This window comes from Scyliorhinus canicula, chromosome 10 (genome assembly GCF_902713615.1).
Source record: "Scyliorhinus canicula chromosome 10, sScyCan1.1, whole genome shotgun sequence".
Lineage (NCBI taxonomy): Eukaryota > Metazoa > Chordata > Chondrichthyes > Carcharhiniformes > Scyliorhinidae > Scyliorhinus > Scyliorhinus canicula.
Window position 1 is genome coordinate 109,587,754 of NC_052155.1, and position 22,554 is coordinate 109,610,307.

Genomic DNA, 22,554 nt, shown 5'->3' on the forward strand with positions numbered 1-22,554 from the left:
AACATGGCGGCTTGATCTTGCGGGGTTGCGAAGGGAAAAGATCGCGGGCCAGACATCTGCTGGGCACGCCCGTGGTGCTCGATCCTCCCTCCGCCTCCCACAGGCCTCACACTCACCTGTCGCGTGCTGTTCACGCCGGCAACGACCAGGTGTGGTTGACGCCGGCGTGAACCGGTCGGATTCGGCAGGCCGCTTGGCCCATCCGGGCCGGAGAATCGGCGGTCGCCGTGAGAAACGGCGAGCGGCGATTCTCCGAGCAGCCTGTCAAAAAACGTGGCACGCCATTTTTGGGGGGGGGTGGGAGAATCGTGGGGGGTGCCAGGGCGGCGTGGCGTGATTCGCCCGGCCCTCCCGGCGTGGGGTGTGGAGAATCGCGCCCTAAGTACCTTGGACATTCAACTCCCAAACCTGGTCCCCCTGCAACCCTATTTCAGTGGTCTCGATCAAATCATATCCATTTGTCTCTATTTGTGCTGTCAGCTCATTGACCTTATTCCAAATACTGCGTCCATTTAAGTACAAGGTTTTTATATATGTCCCACTGATTTGTCTTTCCCTTGCTGGATTTTCTTGTGCATTCTGCATTTCACACATTCTGGCCTCCTTCATTAATCTCTGTTAACACTCAGCCTCATCCCCAACTTTCACTCCAAAAGTCACCTTACTTTTTGATTTGTTTACATTTCCTTACCCCTCTGTAGTCATTAGACTGGGAATGGGGGAGGGGGATTGGGGGGGGAAGCAGGGAATGGAGTGGGAGGGGTGAGCTGACGGATAAAGCCTCATCCTATGAGAATTGGGTGAGGATGAGGGCCTTTGTGGTCCTTCTGGCATGCCAGACCCTTGCTGCCCCTTGTCCTCCATACACCGGGTCCTCCCCGGACTTGTCCTCCATCCTCTCCTGCTCAAAGGGATAAAGTCTGAAGCCCAGGCACATAGGGCAGCCATGACCTCACTGATGCACTTGTGGGCTGTAGCTTGGTAAATGCCAAACAAGTCCTCGCTCGAGTCCTGGAATAAACCGTTTCCATAGATGTTCAGGGCTACAGTGACATTCACAGCCACCGGGAGCGGGTTTCTTCCTCCTCCACAGGGTGCCAAGTCCGCAAAGACATGGCACAGGCGCCGCACTGTCTCTCTGTTGAGATGGACTCTCCTGCGGCAGATACTATCTATCATCTCCTTGAAAGGCCAATGACACCGGTACACCTTGGGGCGTCACTGGTGTCCCCCTTTGGGTTCCTCCTCGGCCGGATGGGCGGCTGGGTCTTCAGGGAGTGTGACAGCCTCAAGCACGTGGAGTGCCACCTGCAGCCTGCATCGGCGCTGCCTTCTCCGACATCTGCCTATCTTGGCTGCTACCAGCACCACGAGGGCAGCCTCTGAGGGACCGACCGCACCTGCCATATTATATTTGTAAGGACTTGGCGAAGGAGAGAGACTGCCAATCAGTTAGGACTTCCAACCCGAGACTCTCAAATCCCCCAAATCTCCCCCACCCTTGTTTCCTGCCTTCTCTCAGAGTGCCGTCCACTGAGCCACTTTTGCTGGAAAACCTTGTTCTGTGCTCTCACCCCTGGCCACTGCAGAAGCCCCTAGACCCCAGCCCTGAACATTCGGGAGGCTGTGCTCAGGTGCCCTCCCCTGATCCACACACTTACTCTATGGTCACGAGGATATCCCAGTGCTGCAGCCCAACTCTTGAGTGTTTGATTTTGGCTGCTGCCTCTACGATGCTGACGCTTCTAGAGGTCAGGCAAACTGCTCAGGCTTCAAAGTTTGATTGAAACACGATGCAATAATCATTGCCTGAGACATGGCACGTGTACCCACAAGACACCACTTGAGAATAATTTGTTTATTAAACGGTCAACAGTAACAAAGATTTGAAAATCAACTACGCAACATTTCACATATCACTCTAACCATGAAACAACAAGGAAATGTCACTTTTCCATATTGGTACCAAGACAAAGCTCTACAAGCTCACTTACACAAAAGAAAACAAACCCAATGGGTGGGATTCTCTAATAATGGGGCTCTGTCCCCACGCCAATGTGAAAACCGGCGCCAACGTCTCCGGCGTCAATGGCCCTCGAAAGTGAGGAATTCTCCACTTTCTAGGGGGCAAGGTTGCCGCAGGAGAGGTGGCCGCAGCTCCAGCTGGCGGGGAACGGCCGGTGTATTTCTGCGCATGCGCGAGGGTTCCCTTCTCCACGCTGGCCCCCGGGCAATATGGCGGAGCCAGACAGTGGCCCGGCATGGATTAAAGTACGACCCCACGGAACCAGCCCGCCTGCCGATCGGTAGGCCCCAATCGCGGGCCACAACAATATGCCCCCCGCCACCCCCCCGGTTGGATCTCCCTGCCCCCCCCCCCCCCCCCCCCCCCCCCCCCTCCAGTACGGCACCCGCGTACTCAGCTTCCAGGTCCCGCCGTGTGGGAGGTGAGTAATCCACGGCGGTGGGACTCGGCCGAACATGTCGGCCCATCGGGGCCCAGAGAATCGCCGGAGGGCCGCTGTCAACGGCCCCCGATAGGTGTGGCAGCGATCCCGCAGGTGCCCAAAAAATGGCGCCGGAGAATGGGGAAGCCGGCGGCGGGGCGCGAGAAGGATTCTCCAACCCGCCGTCTGGTCGGAGGATCTGGGTATCACCCCTCGCAGGTTCCTCAACAGAAACACCAGAACCAAATCCTGGCATCCACATATTCCACCGGCACTCAAGGTGCTGTTGACTATCCTTGACTTCCATTGTGTTTAAACCGCGGTGACATGCCAGTTACATAAAGCACTCACCATACCAGCAACAAAAGCATCAGCAATCTGCGAAAGCATTTCTTCAACCACATCATCAGATGGGCCATTTGGATCAATGTCGTGCACCAGGTCCTGCAGCATCCTCTTGCTTCAAACCGGATTACCTTCTGGATCCATATGTGTCCCTGAGCCTAGTGTTCCAGAACCCAGGAATCTTAGAAAACAATTGTCCTTCTTTCCGGTTACAGAAAAGGAAGGAAACAGCCACCAGTAGGAGCAAGCAACAAACACAACCTGCAAATATTTTAGTTTATTGACAGTATCAAAATACAGAAGACAATACAAAGAGGACACTAATCACTTAGCACCCAGCACATTATAAAACAAACCAAATACAGAGCAACCACTGAAGGAAAACACAAAACTGGCAGGAAGACAACAAAGTAACCAGCCGTATACCCCTTCCCCCCTCCCCCCCCCCCCCCCCCCCCCCCCCAGCAGACCTATGTTGGTGGAAAGACACCCAATGCGAGTTGGGGAAAGTATGTGTGTGAACATCAGTGCATGCATATCGGTGAGAGTGCATGCATAAAGAGTATATGCGTGAATGACTGCGCATGCATGTCTATTAGAGTGTACATGTGTGAGAACGAGCAGCATGGACCACCGGAAAAGGTCACCCCAACATGGAGCACAGCGGGAGAAGGAGAGAGAACACCTCACATCTTCCCCCGCAGCAGATGACTACTGAAGATGAAAAGTCACCGGTAATCCCAACGCAACCTCTGGGCTGCGCAGTCGAGCCAGGCCGCCACCCCTCCGCCTGCAGTATCGGCAGCTGATCTTCCATCAACACCCTGTCCGAGGACCAGGCCACAGGAACACAGGGGGCATTAACAGATGACCCACAAGTCCAGAACAGAATACATAGTCAACAAACAAAACAGACCTTTAAAAACATCCACAGACTGCTCCAGCAAGTCCTCCCATATACTCAGCCAGGTAATAGGTCTACCAAAATCCTTCCCTCGCTGCATTCCAGGTAAAAGAGACCAAAAGGCAATCACCTTATTTCTTCCTTCCTCTCAGCTATAGCAGCCTCCAGCCATTCTCAGTCACCAACAGGGGCAAGCAGAAAACACAACCTGCAGCTGGGAAGTGTTCTCACAGCTAACAAGAGTACAATACTAGAATACAAGACCAGGAATGTACTTCTGAGGCTGTATAAGGCTCTGGTCAGACCCCATTTGGAGTTTTGTAAGCCCTGTATCTATGGAAGGATGTGCTGGCATTGGAAAGGGTCCAGAAGATGTTCACAAGAATGATCCCGGAATGAAAAGCTTGTCGTATGAGGAACAGTTGAGGATGCTGGGTCTTACTCGTTGGAGTTTAGAAGGATGAGGGGGTATCTTATTGAAACTTCTAGGATACTGCGAGGCCTGTATAGAGTGGATGTGGAGAGGATGTTTCCACTTGTAGGAAAAACTAGAAACAGAGTGCACAATCTCAGACTAAAGGGACGATCCTTTTAAACGAAATGAATGAAATGAAAATCGCTTATTGTCACAAGTAGGCTTCAAATGAAGTTACTGTGAAAAACCTCTAGTTGCCACATTCCGGCGCCTGTTCGGGGAGGCTGGTACTGGAATTGAACCTGCACTGCCGGCCTTGGTCTGGTTTACAAGCCAGCTATTTAACCCACTGTGCTAAATCAGCCCCTGAGATGAGATGAAAACTGAGATGAGGAGGAATTTCTTCAGCCAGAGGGTGGTGTATCTGTGGAACTCTTTGCCGCAGAAGACTATGGAGGCCAAATCACTGAGTGTCATAAAGATAGAGATAGACAGGTTCTTGATTAATAAGGGGATCAAGGGTTATGGGGAGAAGACAGGAGAATGGGGATGAGAAAAATATCAGCCATGATTGAATGGCGGAGCAGTCTCGATGGGCCGAGTGGCCTAATTCTGCCCCTTTGTCTTATGGTCTTATAGAAAGCTAATGCCTCATTTGCAATAGCCATTAGCTGCGAACCTAGAGGCTGCTCACAGTCAAAGGGAGTTAAAGTGACTTTCAGCATAGAACCTAGACCAGGGTTCAGTCCTAGAGTGTTTGGTAAGGCAGACAGGCAGCAGTTACAGTTTCCCTTCTTATGGGTACCCACAATATTTAAAGATGGCTTGAAGGCCTCACAGACAAAAAAACTCCTCACACCCCCCCACCCCCCTCCTTTGGCCAGGAGCGGCCCTGACCTGGAATGCTTCAGCCTCCAGACCAAGCCCGGCCACCCTGAGAGGGTCCATCCGTAACCCCCCCCCCCCCCCAATCCCCGCCGGAAAATGGAAATGGCTACTCACCTCCTCAGTTCCCCTCAGCAGCTATTGCGCCAGCTTCATGTTTTAAACAATGCCCATGTGATTTCTCTCTGGGAATACAGTTAATTCCTGGGAGGCCGTTGCTTTTGACTTTAATCTCGCTAATGAGATGGAAATTAATGCACATGAGTGTGAATGATATGCTCATTTGGGTGTGATCCAGAACTTGCAATTGGAAGTGGGCCGGTTAGATAGCAAACTGATTAGCGTCCAGCGCGCATCTCTATTTTGGCCTTTCCGCTATTTAACCGGCAGGCCCAGATCTGCACCAGGCGCAATGCGGTGGTTAAAATGGAGCTAATTTTGAATAATAGTATTTTTACACTGCTGTAGTTGTCTTTTGCAGCAATATACATTTGATACTCTTGGCATTGTCACTGCATTTTTATGAACCTTCACTGGTTGGTGAGTTGGTGCATATTTCTCTGACACACTGCCTTCATTATGTGAGCAGGTACATATGTAGGCAAAGTTAAACATGAGTAAGAAAGGAATAGATAGATAGATAGAGAAATACAGCACAGAACAGGCCCTTCGGCCCACGATGTTGCGCCGAACTTTTGTCCTAGGTTAATCATAGAATTTTGGACAATTTGTCATGGCCAATCCACCCAACCTGCACATCTTTGGACTGTGGGAGGAAACCGGAGTACCCGGAGGAAACCCACGCAGTCACGGGGAGGATGTGCAGACTCCACACAGACAGTGACCCAAGTCGAAATCGAACTTGGGACCCTGGAGCTGTGAAGCAATTGTGCTATCCACAATGCTACCGTGCTGCCCTTAAGAAGTTAACCTACACTCCCTTATTCTACCCTAATCCAAGTACCTATCCAATAGCCGCTTGAAGGTCCATAAATTTTCCGACTCAACTACTACCACAGGCAGTGCATTCCATGCCCCCACTACTCTCTGGGTAAAGAACCTACCTCTGACATCCCCTCTATATCTTCCACCATTTATCTTAAATTTATGTACCCTTGTAATGGTGTGTTCCACCCGGGGAAAAAGTCTCTGACTGTCTACTCTATCTATTCCCCTGATCATCTTATAAACCTCTATCAAGTCGCCCCTCATCCTTCTCCGTTCTAATGAGAAAAGGCCTAGCACCCTCAATCTTTCCTCGTATGACCTACTCTCCATTCCAGGCAACATCCTGGTAAATCTCCTTTGCACCTTTTCCAAAGCTTCCACATCCTTCCTAAAATGAGGTGACCAGAACTGCACACAGTACTCCAAATGTGGCCTGACCAAGGTTTTGTACAGCTGCATCATCACCTCACGGCTCTTAAATTCAATCCCTCTGCTAATGAACGCTAGCACACCATAGGCCTTCTTCACAGCTCTATCCACTTGAGTGGCAACTTTCAAAGAACAATGAACATAGACCCCAAGATCTCTCTGCTCCTCCACATTGCCAAGAACCCTACCATTAACCCTGTATTCCGCATTCAGATTTGTCCTTCCAAAATGGACAACCTCACACTTGTCAGGGTTAAACTCCATCTGCCACTTCTCAGCCCAGCTCTGCATTCTATCTATGTCTCTTTGAAGCCGACAACAGCCCTCCTCACTATCCACAACTCCACCAATCTTCGTATCATCTGCAAATTTACTGACCCACCCTTCAACTCCCTCATCCAAGTCGTTAATGAAAATCACAAACAGCAGAGGACCCAGAACTGATCCCTGCGGTACGCCACTGATAACTGGGCTCCAGGCTGAATATTTGCCATCCACCACAACTCTCTGTCTTCTATCGGTTAGCCAGTTTGTTATCCAACTGGCCAAATTTCCCACTATCCCATGCCTCCTTACTTTCTGCATAAGCCTACCATGGGGAACCTTATCAAATGCCTTACTAAAATCCATGTACACTACATCCACTGCTTTACCTTCATCCACATGCTTGGTCACCTCCTCAAAGAATTCAATAAGACTTGTAAGGCAAGACCTACCCCTCACAAATCCGTGCTGACTATCCCTAATCAAGCAATGCCTTTCCAGATGCTCAGAAATCCTATCCCTCAGTACCGTTTCCATTACTTTGCCTACCACCGAAGTAAGACTAACTGGCCTGTAATTCCCAGGGTTATCCCTATTCCCTTTTTTGAACAGGGGCACGACATTCGCCACTCTCCAATCCTCTGGTACCACCCCTGTTGACAGCGAGGACGAAAAGATCATTGCCAACGGCTCTGCAATTTCATTTCTTGCTTCCCATAGAATCCTTGGATATATCCCGTCAGGCCCGGGGGACTTGTCTATCCTCAAGTTTTTCAAAACGCGCAACACATCTTCCTTCCTGACAAGTATCTCCTCAAGCTTATCAGTCTGCTTCACGCTGTCCTCTCCAACAATATGGCCCCTCTCATTTGTAAATACTGAAGAAAAATACTTGTTCAAGACCTCTCCTATCTCTTCAGACTCAATACACAATCTCCCGCTACTGTCCTTAATCGGACCTACTCTCACTCTAGTCATTCTCATATTTCTCACGTATGTGTAAAAGGCCTTGGGGTTTTCCTTGATCCTACCCGCCAAAGATTTTTCATGCCCTCTCTTAGCTCTCCTAATCCCTTTCTTCAGTTCCCTCCTGGCTATCTTGTATCCCTCCAGCGCACTGTCTGAACCTTGTTTCTTCAGCCTTACATAAGTCTCCTTCTTCCTCTTAACAAGACATTCAACCTCTCTTGTCAACCATGGTTCCCTCACTCGACCATCTCTTCCCTGCCTGACAGGGACATACATATCAAAGACACGCAGTACCTGATCCTTGAACAAGTTCCACATTTCACTTGTGTCCTTCCCTGACAGCCTATGTTCCCAACTTCTGCACTTCAATTCTTGTCTGACAGCATTGTATTTACCCTTCCCCCAATTATAAACCTTGCCCTGTTGCTCGCACCTATCCCTCTCCATTACTAAAGTGAAAGTCACAGAATTGTGGTCACTACCTCCAAAATGCTCCCCCACTAACAAATCTATCACCTGCCCTGGTTCATTACCAAGTACTAAATCCAATATGGCCTCCACTCTGGTCGGACAATCTACATACTGTGTTAGAAAAGCTTCCTGGACACACTGCACAAACACTACCCCATCCAAACTATTTGATCTAAAGAGTTTCCACTCAATGTTTGGGAAGTTGAAGTCGCCCATGACTACTACCCTGTGACTTCTGCACCTTTCCAGAATCTGTTTCCCAATCTGTTCCTCCACATCTCTGCTGCTATTGGGGGGCCTATAGAACACTCCCAACAAGGTGACTGCTCCTTTCCTATTTCTAACTTCAACCCATATTACCTCAGTAGGCAGATCCCCCTCGAACTGCCTTTCTGCAGCTGTTATACTATCTCTAATTAACAATGCCACCCCCCACCTCTTTTACCACCCTCCCTAATCTTGTTGACACATCTATAACCAGGGACCTCCAACAACCATTTCTGGCCCTCTTCTATCCAAGTTTCCGTGATGGCCACCACATCGTAGTCCCAAGTACCGATCCATGCCTTAAGTTCACCCACCTTATTACTGATGCTTCTTGCATTAAAGTATACACACTTCAACCCATCTCCTTGCCTGCAAGTACTCTCCTTTGTCATTGTTACCTTCCCCACTGCATCACTACGTGCTTTGGCGTCCTGACTATCGTCTACCTTAGTTGCTGGACTACAGATCCGGTTCCCATTCCCCTGCCAAATTAGTTTAAACCCTCCCAAAGAGTACTAGAAAACCTCCCCCCCAGGATATTGGTGCCCCTCTGGTTCAGATGCAACCCGTCCTGCTTGTACAGGTCCCACCTTCCCCAGAATGCGCTCCAATTATCCAAATACCTGAAGCCCTCCCTCCTACACCATTCCTGCAGCCACGTGTTCAACTGCATTCTCTCCCTATTCCTAGCCTCGCTATCACGTGGCACCGGCAACAAACCAGAGATGACAACTCTGTCTGTCCTGGCCCTTAACTTCCAGCCTAACTCCCTAAACTTGTTTATTACCTCCACACCCTTTTTCCTACCTACATCGTTGGTACCAATGTGCACCACGACTTCTGGCTGCTCACCCTCCCCCTTCAGGATCCTGAAGACACGATCAGAGACATCCCTGGCCCTGGCACCCGGGAGGCAACATACCTTTCGGGAGTCTCGCTCGCGACCACAGAATCTCCTATCTATTCCCCTAACCATTGAATCTCCTATTACTATTGCTTTTCTATGCTCCCCCCTTCCCTTCTGAGCCCCAGAGCCAGACTCAGTGCCAGAGACCTGGCCGCTGGGGCCTTCCCCCGGTAGGTCATCCCCCCCAACAGCATCCAAAACGGTATACTTGTTTTGAAGGGGAATGGCCACGAGGGATCCCTGCACTGTCTGCCTGTTAGTTTTCTTTCCCCTGACTGTAACCCAGCTACTCTTGTCCAGTACCTTTGGTGTGGCTACCTCCCTGTAACTCTTCTCTATGACCCCCTCTGCCTCCCGGATGATCCGAAGTTCATCCAGCTCCAGCTCCAGTACCTTAACACGGTCTCTGAGGAGCTGGAGTTGGGTGCACTTCCCGCAGGTATAGTCAGCGGGGACACCAGTGGTATCCCTCACCACCCACATCCTACAGGAGGAGCATGCAACTGCCCTAGCCTCCATCCCCTCTTACTTTACAGAATTAGCTGCCCTGTGGACCAACTGGACCTCCGCCCTCCGGCTCTGCTCCCAGTCAGCTGTACTCTAAACTCCTGGTTCCCTTCACGCTCTTTGATAAATATAGGAAATTAAATGAAAGGAGTACCTTACTCCCTCCTCACCTAACTCCCTCAGTCACCAAACTCTCACTGTAGCACTCAAATGCCACAAGCTCAGCACTCCCTCAGTCACCAAACTCTCACTGTAGCACTCAAATGCCACAAGCTCAGCACTCCCTCAGTCACCAAACTCTCACTGTAGCACTCAAATGCCACAAGCTCAGCACTCACGGAATATGAAAATAAGGGAGAATGAAGATCTAAAACAGACATGAGCGAATGAGAGGAAGGTAGATTGACAAGCGTCCTAAAAGGACAGAACAGACATAATGGGACATTAGCATTCACAAATGAGACTCAGAGAGAATGAAAACAACAAGGAAAGAAACAGCAGAATTGAAAGGAAAGGAAAAAAGTCATGGGAAATGAAAGAGAAAAAGAAACACAAACATCAGAGGAAGGAAGATCCAAAATTGAACAAAGAATGCAAAGGATTGGATGACTGAGCTAATTGAGTTGTCTGTTTGTTATAGCATTGAAATATATCTTTAGGTTTAAAATTCTTTATTTGGATGGGTTTAAAAATAAAAATAGGCATTCTTTTTCATCCATGGTATGTTCTTTCATTGCTAAATATTGAGGAAATCATCAGGAAACTGATTGCAAATACAACAAAAAAAGAGTGAAAAGAATAGAATTTTTTAATAGAAGAAGTGTGACCAAACTGCAGTGTCAATAATGTTGTCGTACTTGTCCCAATATAGAAATGTAAAACCAGCAGTGACATGGCCTGTGCCACAGGTTCCCCCCTCTCAATGCACACGCAAATACAGAAACATTGGCTTTCTTTCTGATGATGTCTGTAACTGTTTATAAAGCCAAAAAGTACCTCAATAAAATTGTTTATTAAAACAAAATACAGAAACATTGGCCGGGATTCTCTAAAGTCGTGGCTAAGTGTTGACACCTGCGTAAACACCGGAGTGTTTCACGCCGGCGTCAACGGGCCTCCTAGCCCAGCGATTCCGTGGCCCACAGGAGGCCAGAATGGCACCAGAGTGCTGCACCGGCGCCGATATATGGCCCCTGAACTGCCTGCTGTGTGGCTCCACCCTCGACCGTGCGCGGCTGGCGGCAATTCTCCGGTTGCTGGAGAATCGCGTCCCGGCGTCAGACCAGCGTCGTGGACCGTCTCGGCGTCATCTCTGATTCTCCGAGCTGGCGCGGGCTCGGAGAATCCCAGCTATTATACTTCCCAGCTGCACGGTGGCACAGTGATTAGTACTCACAGCTCCAGGGTCCCAGTTTCAAATCCGGCCTCGGGTTACTGACTGTGTGGAAGTTTTCACTTTCTCCCCATGTCTGCATGGGTTTGCTCCAGGTGCTCCGGTTTCCTCCCACTGCCCAAAGAAGTGCAGGTTAGATGGATTGGCCATGCTAAATTGACCATAGTGTCCAAAAAGGTTAGGTGGGGTTATTGGGTTACCGGGATAGGGTGGAGGTGGGGACTTAAGTAGGGTGCACTTTCTAAGGGCCGTGCAGACCCGATGTGCCAAATGGCCTCCTTCTGCGCTGGAAATTCTATGAATTCTATGCTCAAGAGTCCTCTACTGATAAACCTTCCTGAGCAACTAGGCAGAACTGAATAGCACAGTAGCACAGTGGGTAGCACTGTTGCTTCACAGCTCCAGGGTCCCAGGTTTGATTCCTGGCTTGGGTCACTGTCTGTGTGGAGTCTGCACGTTCTCCCCGTATCTGCGTGGGTTTCCTCCGGGTGCTCCGGTTTCCTCCCACAAGTCCCGAAAGAAGTACTGTTCGGTAAGTTGAACATTCTGAATTCTCCCTCTGTGTACCCGAACATGCGCTTGAATATGGCGACTAGGGACTTTCACAGTTAGTTCATTGCAGCGTTAATGTAAGCCTACTTGTGACAATAAAGGTTGTTATTATTATTAATAATCTTTATAATAATGCAAATTGCTGAGGTCTGAAATATATGCATTGTTTTTGGTTAATACAAGATAAGAACTAATTTAATTAGATATTTTAATTTCCAATCTTTAATCCAATGTCCTCAGCATTTTAAATATGGTGGCAAACAGACAGTTGTCTGATGAGAATAGTTTGAGTTTCAATATTGCTCACCAAAATCGGAATTGATATTAGAAACCTTGCAGAGGATAAAAGTTGAAAATAAACTTGGTTTCAATCTTTTGTAAAGCAAATGAATTTGACTTACAGGGCACATTACTGTTATGGTATTTTGAAGAGCAACAACTCCCAAGGTTTATTATTCAGACCGGTTGACCAGAATTTTCTGTCCATTCCTGCCGGCATGATTCTCCACTCCCGCTGGAGTGAATGGAGTCTTGCTGAGCGCCTAATTCTCCGTTCTCGCTGGCTGCAGTGGGGGCAGCGGGGGGTTGCATTCGGATCGGGGACCAACAGAAATATCTATTAAAATGTGATGAATTATTGCTAAAAACAAATGAAATTGCCTATAACGTAATATCTAAAGCATCTGAAAGAGAATGAGAAAACTGGTGGCAATAATTCGCAGAGAGGAACAAGAGGGGCTGGTTTAGCTCACCAGGCTAAATCGCTGGCTTTTAAAGCAGACCAAGCAGGCCAGCAGCACGGTTCGATTCCCGTACCAGCCTCCCCGGACAGGCGCCGGAATGTGGCGACTAGGGGCTTTTCACAGTAACTTCATTGAAGCCTACTCGTGACAATAAGTGATTTTCATTCATATTTCAAGATGTAGAAGTCAGAGCCGAAGAATGGCAATTGCAGGTTCTAACATATTTAGAAAGAATAGGGGAGGGACGAAGGTTTGGTGGGGGTGAATGTATTATTTGGAAATAACATAATGGCTGCAGGAGAAAAGGCCACAAATTGCATCAAATCAGAAATTGAATTCATTTAGATTGAGATAATGGATAAAGATCATGTGTACTTCAGACCACTTAATAATGGATGTGAAGTGGAATGAGAACTATGTAGGTACATCTATGGAAATAGAAAAGACATAGAATAATTTTTTTTCTTGCGCTCACCAGGGCAAAGCTGAAAGGTTTTGGAGACACAACTCGCTTCATTAATATTCAAAGTTTACACTACCAAGCAACTGTTAGAATAATAGTCATTAGAGATTCCAATTTTCTCTAAATAATCTGGCAAGAAGAAGAAAACAGTGAAAGGTCTAATGAGGGTAGAGGTGCAAAGCGATTGGGGTTATAAATACACAAATCATTATAAATAGCATCGCAAGTCAACAAAGCTATAAGAAGTGCTAGCAAAAAACTGGAGTTCATCTCTTAAGGAATGAAATTCAAAACCAGAGCAGTTATGTTAAACTTATATAGAAGATTTAGAGGAGGTATTAGAAAGGCTGATTGTACTTAAAAGTTGACAAGTCATCAGGACCACATGGGATGCATTCAAGGATGCTGAGAGAGGTTAGGGCAGATATTGGGGATATACTGGCCTTATTCTTCCAATCTTCCTTAAACATGCGGGTGGTACCAGAGGGTTAAAAAATTGCAAATGTTGCAGCTTTATCCAAAAAAGGGGGCTAGGAGATGTCCAACAACTATAGGGCAGCTGGTTTAACATCGGTAGTCCGAAAACTTTCAGAAGTGGTTACTCAGGACAGAATTACAAAGTCACTTGGACAAATGTGGGATTCATTAAGGAAAACCAGCACTGATTTGTTGAAAGTAAATGGTTTTCAGCTAACCTGATTGAGTTTTTTGATGAGGTAAGAGGGTGATCAGGGTAATGCGATTGATGTGATGTGGAGGGCATTTTGATAAAGTGCCACAGAATAGGCGTGCCAGCACAGCTGAGGCCCATGTAATGAAAGAGACAGTGGCAACACGGATAGAAAGTTGGCTGAGTGAGAGGAAACACAAAGCAGTGGTGAACAGTAGTCTTTTCAGGCAAGACGAAAGCATATAACGAAGCTCCCTCAAGGTCAGTACGAGGGCCCTCTTTTTCTCAATCAAAATAATGACATGGGTGTACAGGGCACAATTTCAAAATTTGCAGATGGCACACAACTTGGAGAACATTTTCACTCTGAGGTAGATAGTGATAGCCTTCAAATGGTGGAATGGGCAGATGAAATTTAATGCAGGAAATTGTGAAATATTGTTTTGTAGGAAAAACGAAGGGAGGAAATATAAAATAAAGGGCAACATTCTAAAGGGGCTGCAGGCGGAGTGGGACCTGTGGGAAATGTACACAAATCATTGAAGGTGGCTAGCAAGTTGAGATAGTGAATAATAAGACATGTGGCTTCCTGAGCGTGTTAAGTAGAGTACAAAATTATGGTGAACCTTTATAAGAAACCGGTTTAGTCCGAGCTCAACAGAATTGTATCCAATTCTTGACATCACTCTTTAAGAAGAATGTGAAGGGTTTGGAAATTATGCAGAAAAGATTAACAAGAATTATTGCAGAGATGAGGGATTTCAGTTAGTTGAATAGATTATAGAAGCTGGGGGTGTCCTCAGGAAAAAGAGGTTGGGAGGAGATTTGATAGAGATGTTCAAAATCGTGACGAGCTGAAGCAGAGTAGTTGAGAGAAACTGTGTCCATTGGCTGAAGGATCGAGACTAGAGCATATCGATTTAAGGTGATTGGCTAGCTGAGTTACTTTTGCAGAGAATTGACAAAGACATGATGGATGCATGTTGAATGGCCTCCTGTGTGGTAATTTAATTCAGTAATCTTTGTATACTTGTGCAACAAAAACATCTTTGGATAGTCTAGAACTGTCTCAATATATTGTAACGTCACAATAATATTTGATGTAAACGTTAAATTATGTTTAGTGTAGGGCAGCACGGTGGTGCAGTGGTTAGTACTACTGCCTCACGGTGCCGAGGTCCCAGGTTCGATCCCGGCTCTGGGTCACTGTCCATCGAGAGTTTGCACATTCTTCTCTTGTTTGCGTGGGTTTCGCCCCCACAACCCAAGGATGTGCAGGTTAGGTGGATTGGCCACACGAAATTGCCCCTTAATTGGAATAAATGAATTGAGTACTCTAAATTTGTTTTTAAATTATGTTTACTATTTCCCAGCTATTTTAGACTTAATTTGTTTATCAAGCATCACAGTTGGCTAGCATAAATTTGTTGTCTGGAGCCAAGTTAGCTTGCTTTCAGCAGAAAAATTATCTGTTAATTTATTTTTATCACCTGTTTCTTCACTTTTGTATTTTTTTTAACCCTCAGACACTGAAATTCAACTCAGGCAAGACATGGTGTTTTGCCAAAGTTTAGTGGCCACAGTTTGTGCTTTCTCAGAACAGCTATTGGCTGCATTGCATCAAATGTATGATACCAACAGCGAATATGAAATCGAGACACAGGAAGCCAGTAGAAAATGGTTGGAGCAAATTGCCAATGTAGGAATCCTCTTTAACTTCCAGTCACTGCTCTCACCTAACCTGGTAAGATGCTGCAATTTGCAGTTTAGTGCTAAGTTAATCTAATTGATGTATTTGATTTAAGATGTAACAAGTTTAGATACAGCACCTTGTAGTATCCACGCCAAGAGAATAAGCAGGAAATGGCGAGTAGGATGCAAAAGATACTCTTTTATTTACTATACACAAATCTCCTCTCCCCGAAGGGTCAGTCGGGGTTTTTATACTGTGAGGGCTCCCCTAGTTAAATGGGAAGCCCAGCCCCATTACTGGGGAAGTTCATATTCTGTGAAGGCCACGGGGAAACGAATGGTACACACCCTGTGGCCTCCATTCGGATTTAAACATACCTCCAGTTGCAAAATTGTGCCCTGGATACAATGTTATTGAATGCAATGTTAAATTCAAAATTAAACAAAATCTCATAGACTATGTAGTTCTCAAGTTATACTCTGGATGGTGCAGCTGGCAAGAGGAAGAATAAGGATGTCACCTGTGTTAGCAAAAATGTATAAGCACGAGCGCCTTCCTTTCTTGAATCGAGCAGTTACATTTGTGGTGTTCCAATCTGCTGTGGCTTTCCAGAATCTCTGCAGCACTTCTTTTAGGTTGAAGGCTTTTGGTTCCAGAGAATTTGTCAGCCTATAGTCCCATTAATTTACCTAGTGCTATTTCTCTCAGTTCCTTTTCTCATAGTGATTGTTTAAGTTCCTCCCTCATTTATACTCTTGATTTTATGCTATTCGTAGGTCGTTTTTGTGTCTTCTATCGTGAAGGCAGATACAAAGGGCTGAATTTTCGCCAAGCTGAGATGACTTGGCAACCCTTTAAAAATGATAGCTGGGAGCTGATTAGGTCAATTTCACAATATTTATTTACACAGGATAAAGAGGTGTCAAGTGTTTGCCGTTTCTGTTATTGATACTTTAATGGATCTGGATGATTGATATTTCTATTGGGCTGTCATAAAAAGGAGTTTTTTTTAAATTTGGCTTAAAGTCATTTTTTGCTCATGCTACTGTCATTATTGGCTTCATTACTTCTATACATTGTGAATGGGCATGAGGGTATGTGGGGGCCATCACAATTGTTTGGGGCATAGCTCAGCATGGGGTCATGTGTGGCCATAGGGGTAAGTGAATAACTTGGCATGGGAAATGAGGGACTATGGGGTGGCATGGATGAGCATGGGGAGTGTGAGGTAAGGTGAGGACTGGAGGACCTTTTTGTGTTTACTTTAACTGGGACAAATTCATTCAGCACCAAGACAGGTCTTTTAAACTGCCTGCTTCCACACCCTGCAGGTCCCGTGGCTGCCTCTGAATGGTTTCCCATATCATCTGGCCAGACTGCAGCCCGTATCTGCCTTTCCTTCCCCCAAAATTAAAATCTTATCCTGAAGGGCACTTTCTCCCTGGGTGGGCAAGGTGACCGTGGAATATTCTCAACTCCTGCTACTCATCTCAAATGTGAAAATCCAGCCGAAAATACTCGTTCAAAGTCTCAGTTTCCTTGTTTCCCATTATTGATTCTCCAGCCTCATCCTCTGAGGGACAAATGTTTACTGAAGCTACTGGGCGGGATTCTCTGATCCTGCCCGGGTCGGAGAATCGTCAGGGGTGGTGCGAATCCCGCGACGCTGCTCCAATCGCCGGAGAATCGGCGCCAATGACGCCAGTGTGGTCGGGGGCTACCGATCGGTGGGTGGGCTAATTCCGGGGGGGGGGGCCTATGTTCCTCTGCGCCGGCCCCCTGTAGGGCTCCGCCATGTTGCGTGGGGGCCGGCGCAGAGACGGCAACCCACGCGCATGCGCGGACCCGTGCCGGCTGTGGCGCACATGCGCGGACCCGCGCTTCCCGTGCTGGGGCCCATATCAGCAGCTGGAGTTGTGTGAAGCGGTCCAGTGCTGTGCTGGCCCCATGTGGGTTGGTGGATCGCTGCTTCTAGTGGCCAGATGACGCCATCGTAAAACGCTCCGGCGCTTGCGACGATGTCAACACTTAGCCCCATTATCGGAGAATCCCGCTCACTGTCTTCTGTTGTATGTACGCGCAGAAGCTTTTACTGTCTGTTTTTATATTTCTTGCTAGTTTATTCTCATACCCAAATTTCTCCCTCTATTATTAATTTTGTCATTCTTTGCTCATTTCTAGTTTCTCATCTCTTTGTTGAGATTTATGAACTATCTCCTGAAATGACTGCCATTGGTGATCGACCATCTTGCACTTTAACCCATTTCCCCAGTCCACTGTAGTCATCTCTGCCTTCATACCTTTCTAATTGTCTTTATTTAATCTTAAATTATTGGGCCATCAGAGGATGAGAAGGGAGGTTTAATAATGGGAGGTGAGGAAATGACTGAGGAACAGAACAGGTTTTTTGGGTCGGTCTTCACAAATTACATGGCAGTGACTGATGGAAATGAGGCTATGACAGGTGAGGACCTTGAGATGCTTGTTATCACTAAGGAAGTAGTGGTGGGCAAGCTAATGGGGCTAAAGGTAGACAAGTCTCCTGGCCCTGATGGAATGAATCCCAGAGTGCTAAAAGAGAAGGCTAGGGAAATTGCAAATGCACTAGTGATAATTTACCAAAATTCACTAGACTCTGGGGTGGTCCTGGCGGATTGGAAATTAGCAAACGTGACACCATTGTTTAAAAAAGGAGGTAGGCAGAAAGTGGGTAATTATAGGCCAGTTAACTTAACTTTGGTAGTAGGGAAGATGCTGGAAGATGCTGGAATGTATCATCAAGGAAGAAATAGCGACGCATCTGGATGGAAATTGTCCCAGGTCCCATTGGGCAGACGCAGCATGGGTTCATAAAGGGCAGGTCGTGCCAAAGCTTTTGACAAGGTGCCACACAAAAGGTTGCTGCGTAAGGGAAAGATGCATGGCATTAAGAGTAAAGTAGTAGCATGGATAGAGGATTGGTTAATTAATAGAAAGCAAAGAGTGGGGATTAATGGGTGTTTCTCTGGTTGGCAATCAGTAGCTAGTGGTGTCCCTCAGGGATCAGTGTTGGGCCCACAATTGTTCACAATTTACACAGATGATTTGAAGTTGAGGACCAAGTGCAATGTGTCCAAGTTTGCAGACGACACTAAGATGTCGCCAAGGAGTGAATCACTCTCCCTTGTCATGCTAATTTATGCATGGTGGGTAGCTCCTGGGATTCTGTTCTGAATACCAGTATCGGGCAGCTATTTTGAGTGGGCGGGGTGAAGCACTGAGGTCTGGCGGCTGCCCCCTTCAACGCCAATTTCTGCTGACAAGTAGAGTGGGCATCTCCCACCACCATCCCCCACCATGGGAATGTCTGGGTCAACAGCACCCACCAGCGCACATCTATGAGGGTGACCCGACCTCCTCCCCCACCAGACACCCATCAGAGACCCCCCCATCAGAGTCTCATCAGACCCCCATATCAGAGACCCCTCCCGCATCAGAGACCCCTCCCCATCAGAGACCCCTCCCCCATCAGTGACCCCTCCCACATCAGAGACCCCTCCCATATCAGAGACCCCTCCCGCATCAGAGACCCCTCCCGCATCAGAGACCACTCCCGCATCAGAGACCACTCCCGCATCAGAGACCCCTCCCACATGAGAGACCACTCCCGCATCAGAGACCCCTCCCGCATCAAAGACCCATCCCGCGTCTGAGACCCCTCCCGTGTCTGAGACCCCTCCCGCATCAGAGACTCCTCCTGTATCAGAGACCCTTCCCATATCAGAGACTCTTCCCCCCCATCAGTCACCCCTGTCTGAATTCTGAAGAATAATCCAGGCAGAAACAGTGAAAAATCATTTATTTTCGCTTACTTGTCCCTTACAGCTGCTGCCTCAGCCAAAAATATAGAAAGTAGCAGCTGGTCGTTCATAGAAAGCCAAACCATATTGGAAAGCTTTAAACCCACTCAGATCCTTTGATCTGCGAGACTTCTATTCACATTCATAGAGAAATAGCTTTTGGTAGGCTATAATAGAGAATAATAGCTTCCAGATGGCCAGATGTGTCCAAATTGTTTGTTTATTTTCATCTTCCTTCATGCTTGAAAGCATCTCAAGTACTCTGCTGTAACCCTCACCACAATGTTTGTGACTGACAGATTCTGATCAGATCAAAAGCAGTTAAGTACTTTCCGCTGAGAAAAAGAGGAAGTGAAAGCACTTATCGTTTAGATGATTAAAATACCACATTTTTAAATATTCTTTTAAATTTTTTTTTTAATCATTGAAGATTAAAAGTGAAGAATATTAAGTAATCTTAACTTCCTGGTTAGCTGTGTGTGAATACTCCGATGTACATGACTACTCACCCTGCTATCACTACACACCAAGACAGCCCCTGGACTTGGCGCCAGATTGAAACTGCTGTCTGTAATGGGAATAACTACTCAGTGGAGATTGTAAAATAAAGCACAGACATGGTTGGAATATGATAATTAGAGACCGAGCTTTCAATGTGGTGTCTTTATGTGTCAGTTTCAAACAGAGTTTTATATGTTGAATACTAATTGTGGCCTGGGGTCCTAAGTAGAAAATGCTTGAACCACTGGGATTTCTCCCATTTCAAAATGGAATTGTTATTAGTATTTCATCGAAGCATTTAGCAGTCTACAGGAAGTTCATGAATGACACTGATTGACAAAAAACTGCATGCAGAATCCGAATCACATGGAGTAGACATAGTGGAAGTCCATGTGTCAGAATTTTAAAATGAATCCATGCTGGCTTTCTTCTTTAGTGATAGGCTCTATTCTTCCCATGCTATGAATAAATTATTTTCAAAAGATAGAACAATCCAGTAAGAAATATTGGCATGCAGAAGGCTATGTGAGAGACAAAGAACATTCCACCATCCCATCTGCTTATGTGTTGATGTCTGTGCAGATATACCATTTACACTTATTTGTATTTAGGATATGTGTTCATACGCACCTTTAATACTCGTGGTGAAAGAAAATCAATTAATCATTCAATGCCTGTTTTGTTTAAGCATTACCTTTTGCATCACGCAGACAATGCATGAAATGTTGTTTTATCCTTTGATGAATTTGATCTTTCATGATTTAAATTTATCATTAAAAAATGGGTTTGTTGAGGGGAGGATTTTCAAGAATGCGGGTCAATTGATTCCATATTTTTCAAGTACAAGCCTTTTTTGTAACCTCCACATACGTAATACATCCCAGATTGTAGATTTCACATATGTTCCATCTAGAGTTCTGATGGTAACACATACAATTAGAACCATGATATTTGCATTGCATTATCAGGCTGATGATTTAAAAAATCTCTTCAAAAAAAGGTTTTTGTCTACTTCAACATATTGACCGAGAAATTAATTTACCAACATGAACTGAGTCCCTGAAGGACACACTCTTGCAGGTGAATGGAGTAGGTTGAAGGTGCACCTGATATTGGACCTCGGGTCTCATTTAAATGATACCAGCAAGCTTGTTCGGTGAGCTGAAACAGTTTGTTGACAAAGTTATTGGAGAATATGCCCACTGCATCACCAGCCTCAGGGTAGTACTTCTTCGGGTTAGGAAAGGAGGTTTTGTGAGGATAGTCAACAATGGTGTGCCGTAATGCTAGGGTAGTCAATATTCATGCGCCTCACAGCTCCATGGGCGGGATCCTCTAATCCTGAGGCTAAGTGTTGACGCCGTCGTAAACGCTATCGCGTTTCTCAACGGCATCAGCATGGCCTCAGGAGCAGCGATTCTGACCCCTACAGGGGGCCAGCATGGCACTGGAGCGACCCACATTGCTCCAGCTGCCAATCCCCGGTGTCAGGTGGGCGCTGTGGGTCTGAGCATGCGCAGTGGGACCGGCGCTAATGCGCGCATGCGCAGTGGCTCCCTTCTCTGCGCCGGCCCCGACGCAACATGGCATAGGGCTACAGGAGCCGGCGAGAAACAAAAGAGGCCCCAGTCCAAGAGGCTGGCCCGGCGATCGATAGGCCCCGATCGCCGGCCAGGCCACAGCGGCAGCGCCGGCCCTAGGGTTGCTGGTGCCCCGGGCAAGCTGAACTTCGGCGCCCTTGGGGGGGGGGGGCCGAGAGGGGGGCGGGGCCGAGGGGGGCCAAGGGGGGGGCGGGGCCGAGGGCGAGAGGGGGCGGGGCCGGGGGGGATCCGAGGGGAGGGCGAGGGGAGCGGACCCGAGGCGAGGCGGGGCGGGGCGAGGGGGGGGCAGGGGGGACCCGAGGGCGGGGCGGGCGGACCCGAGGCGGGGGGGGGAGCGGACCGAGCGGGGGGGCGGACCGAGGGGACGGACCGGGGGGGGGGGGGCGCCCTGGGGGAGTGCGGCCACCGTGCATGCGCTGGTTGGCGCCGGCCCAACAGCGCATGCGCGGGACCCGAGTCTGGCGCCCCCTAGCACATGGCGCCCCGGGCGACAGCCCGAGTTGCCGGTGCCTTGAGCCGGCCCTGCACAGCGGAGCCCACCACCCCCCACTGGGGTTGGATTCCCCCCCCCCACCAGGCTGCCCCTGGACGGATCCACGCCGAGATCCAGCCAGGTAAGAGCAGGTGTGAACGGCGCCGACGGGACTCAGCTTTTTTTGCGTGGCCGCTCGGCTTATCCTGGGTGGAGAATCGCCGGGGGTGGTGGGCGGCGCATAGAGAGCCGCCCCCGACTGGTACCACGCTGGCGCCAATGGCGCCAATTCTCCGCTCTCCGGAGAATCGGCTGACCAGCATCAGGGCGGCATGGAGCGATTCGCGCCCATCCCGACGATTCTCTGGCCTAGCCCCGGGGTGAGAGAACCCCGCCCCACTTTCAACAAAATATCTTTGTTGGTGGCCTGCAGTGTTTCCTTTGAGGCTATATGTCATCTTCAATTTTGCACAGAGGTTCTCAAACACTTTCTGTTGTTTTATTTGAACATGGTTAAGGGCGTGCAGGCAGGTTATAGACCTCTGGTTCATAATAAGTATGATGCTTTCCATTGCATTTTGAGACAATTATATGAAAAACTGAACAGTTTCTTCATCTTTAAAATGACTCCTTTTCTTGTTACTGCTGCTGACATTTTTTTTAATGGTAAATTGTTACATGCTAGCTTGTAATTTAAACTGCTGAATTTGGGTGGAATTTTCTCTTCTGGTCTAAATCTGGTTGTGGGCAGAAAAGTTTGTGTAATTCCTACTGGGTGAAGGGGTGACTAAACATGCAACATCTTCCGCTGTTCAGCTCATTAATTGTGCATTTTAAGAAGCTTGGCCAATCTTGTGACAAGGTAGGCA

General features: G+C 47.6%; 1 protein-coding gene across 1 annotated transcript in view; it reads left to right on the forward strand.

Annotated features, from left to right (window-relative positions):
• prex2 (phosphatidylinositol-3,4,5-trisphosphate-dependent Rac exchange factor 2) overlaps positions 1-22,554 on the forward strand; it is a 624,716-nt gene that overhangs the window by 446,439 nt on the left and 155,723 nt on the right. The window contains exon 25 of the mRNA XM_038808469.1: positions 15,106-15,323. Within this exon, the coding sequence (XP_038664397.1) occupies positions 15,106-15,323 (218 nt within the window). The remainder of the gene's footprint in view (positions 1-15,105; positions 15,324-22,554) is intronic.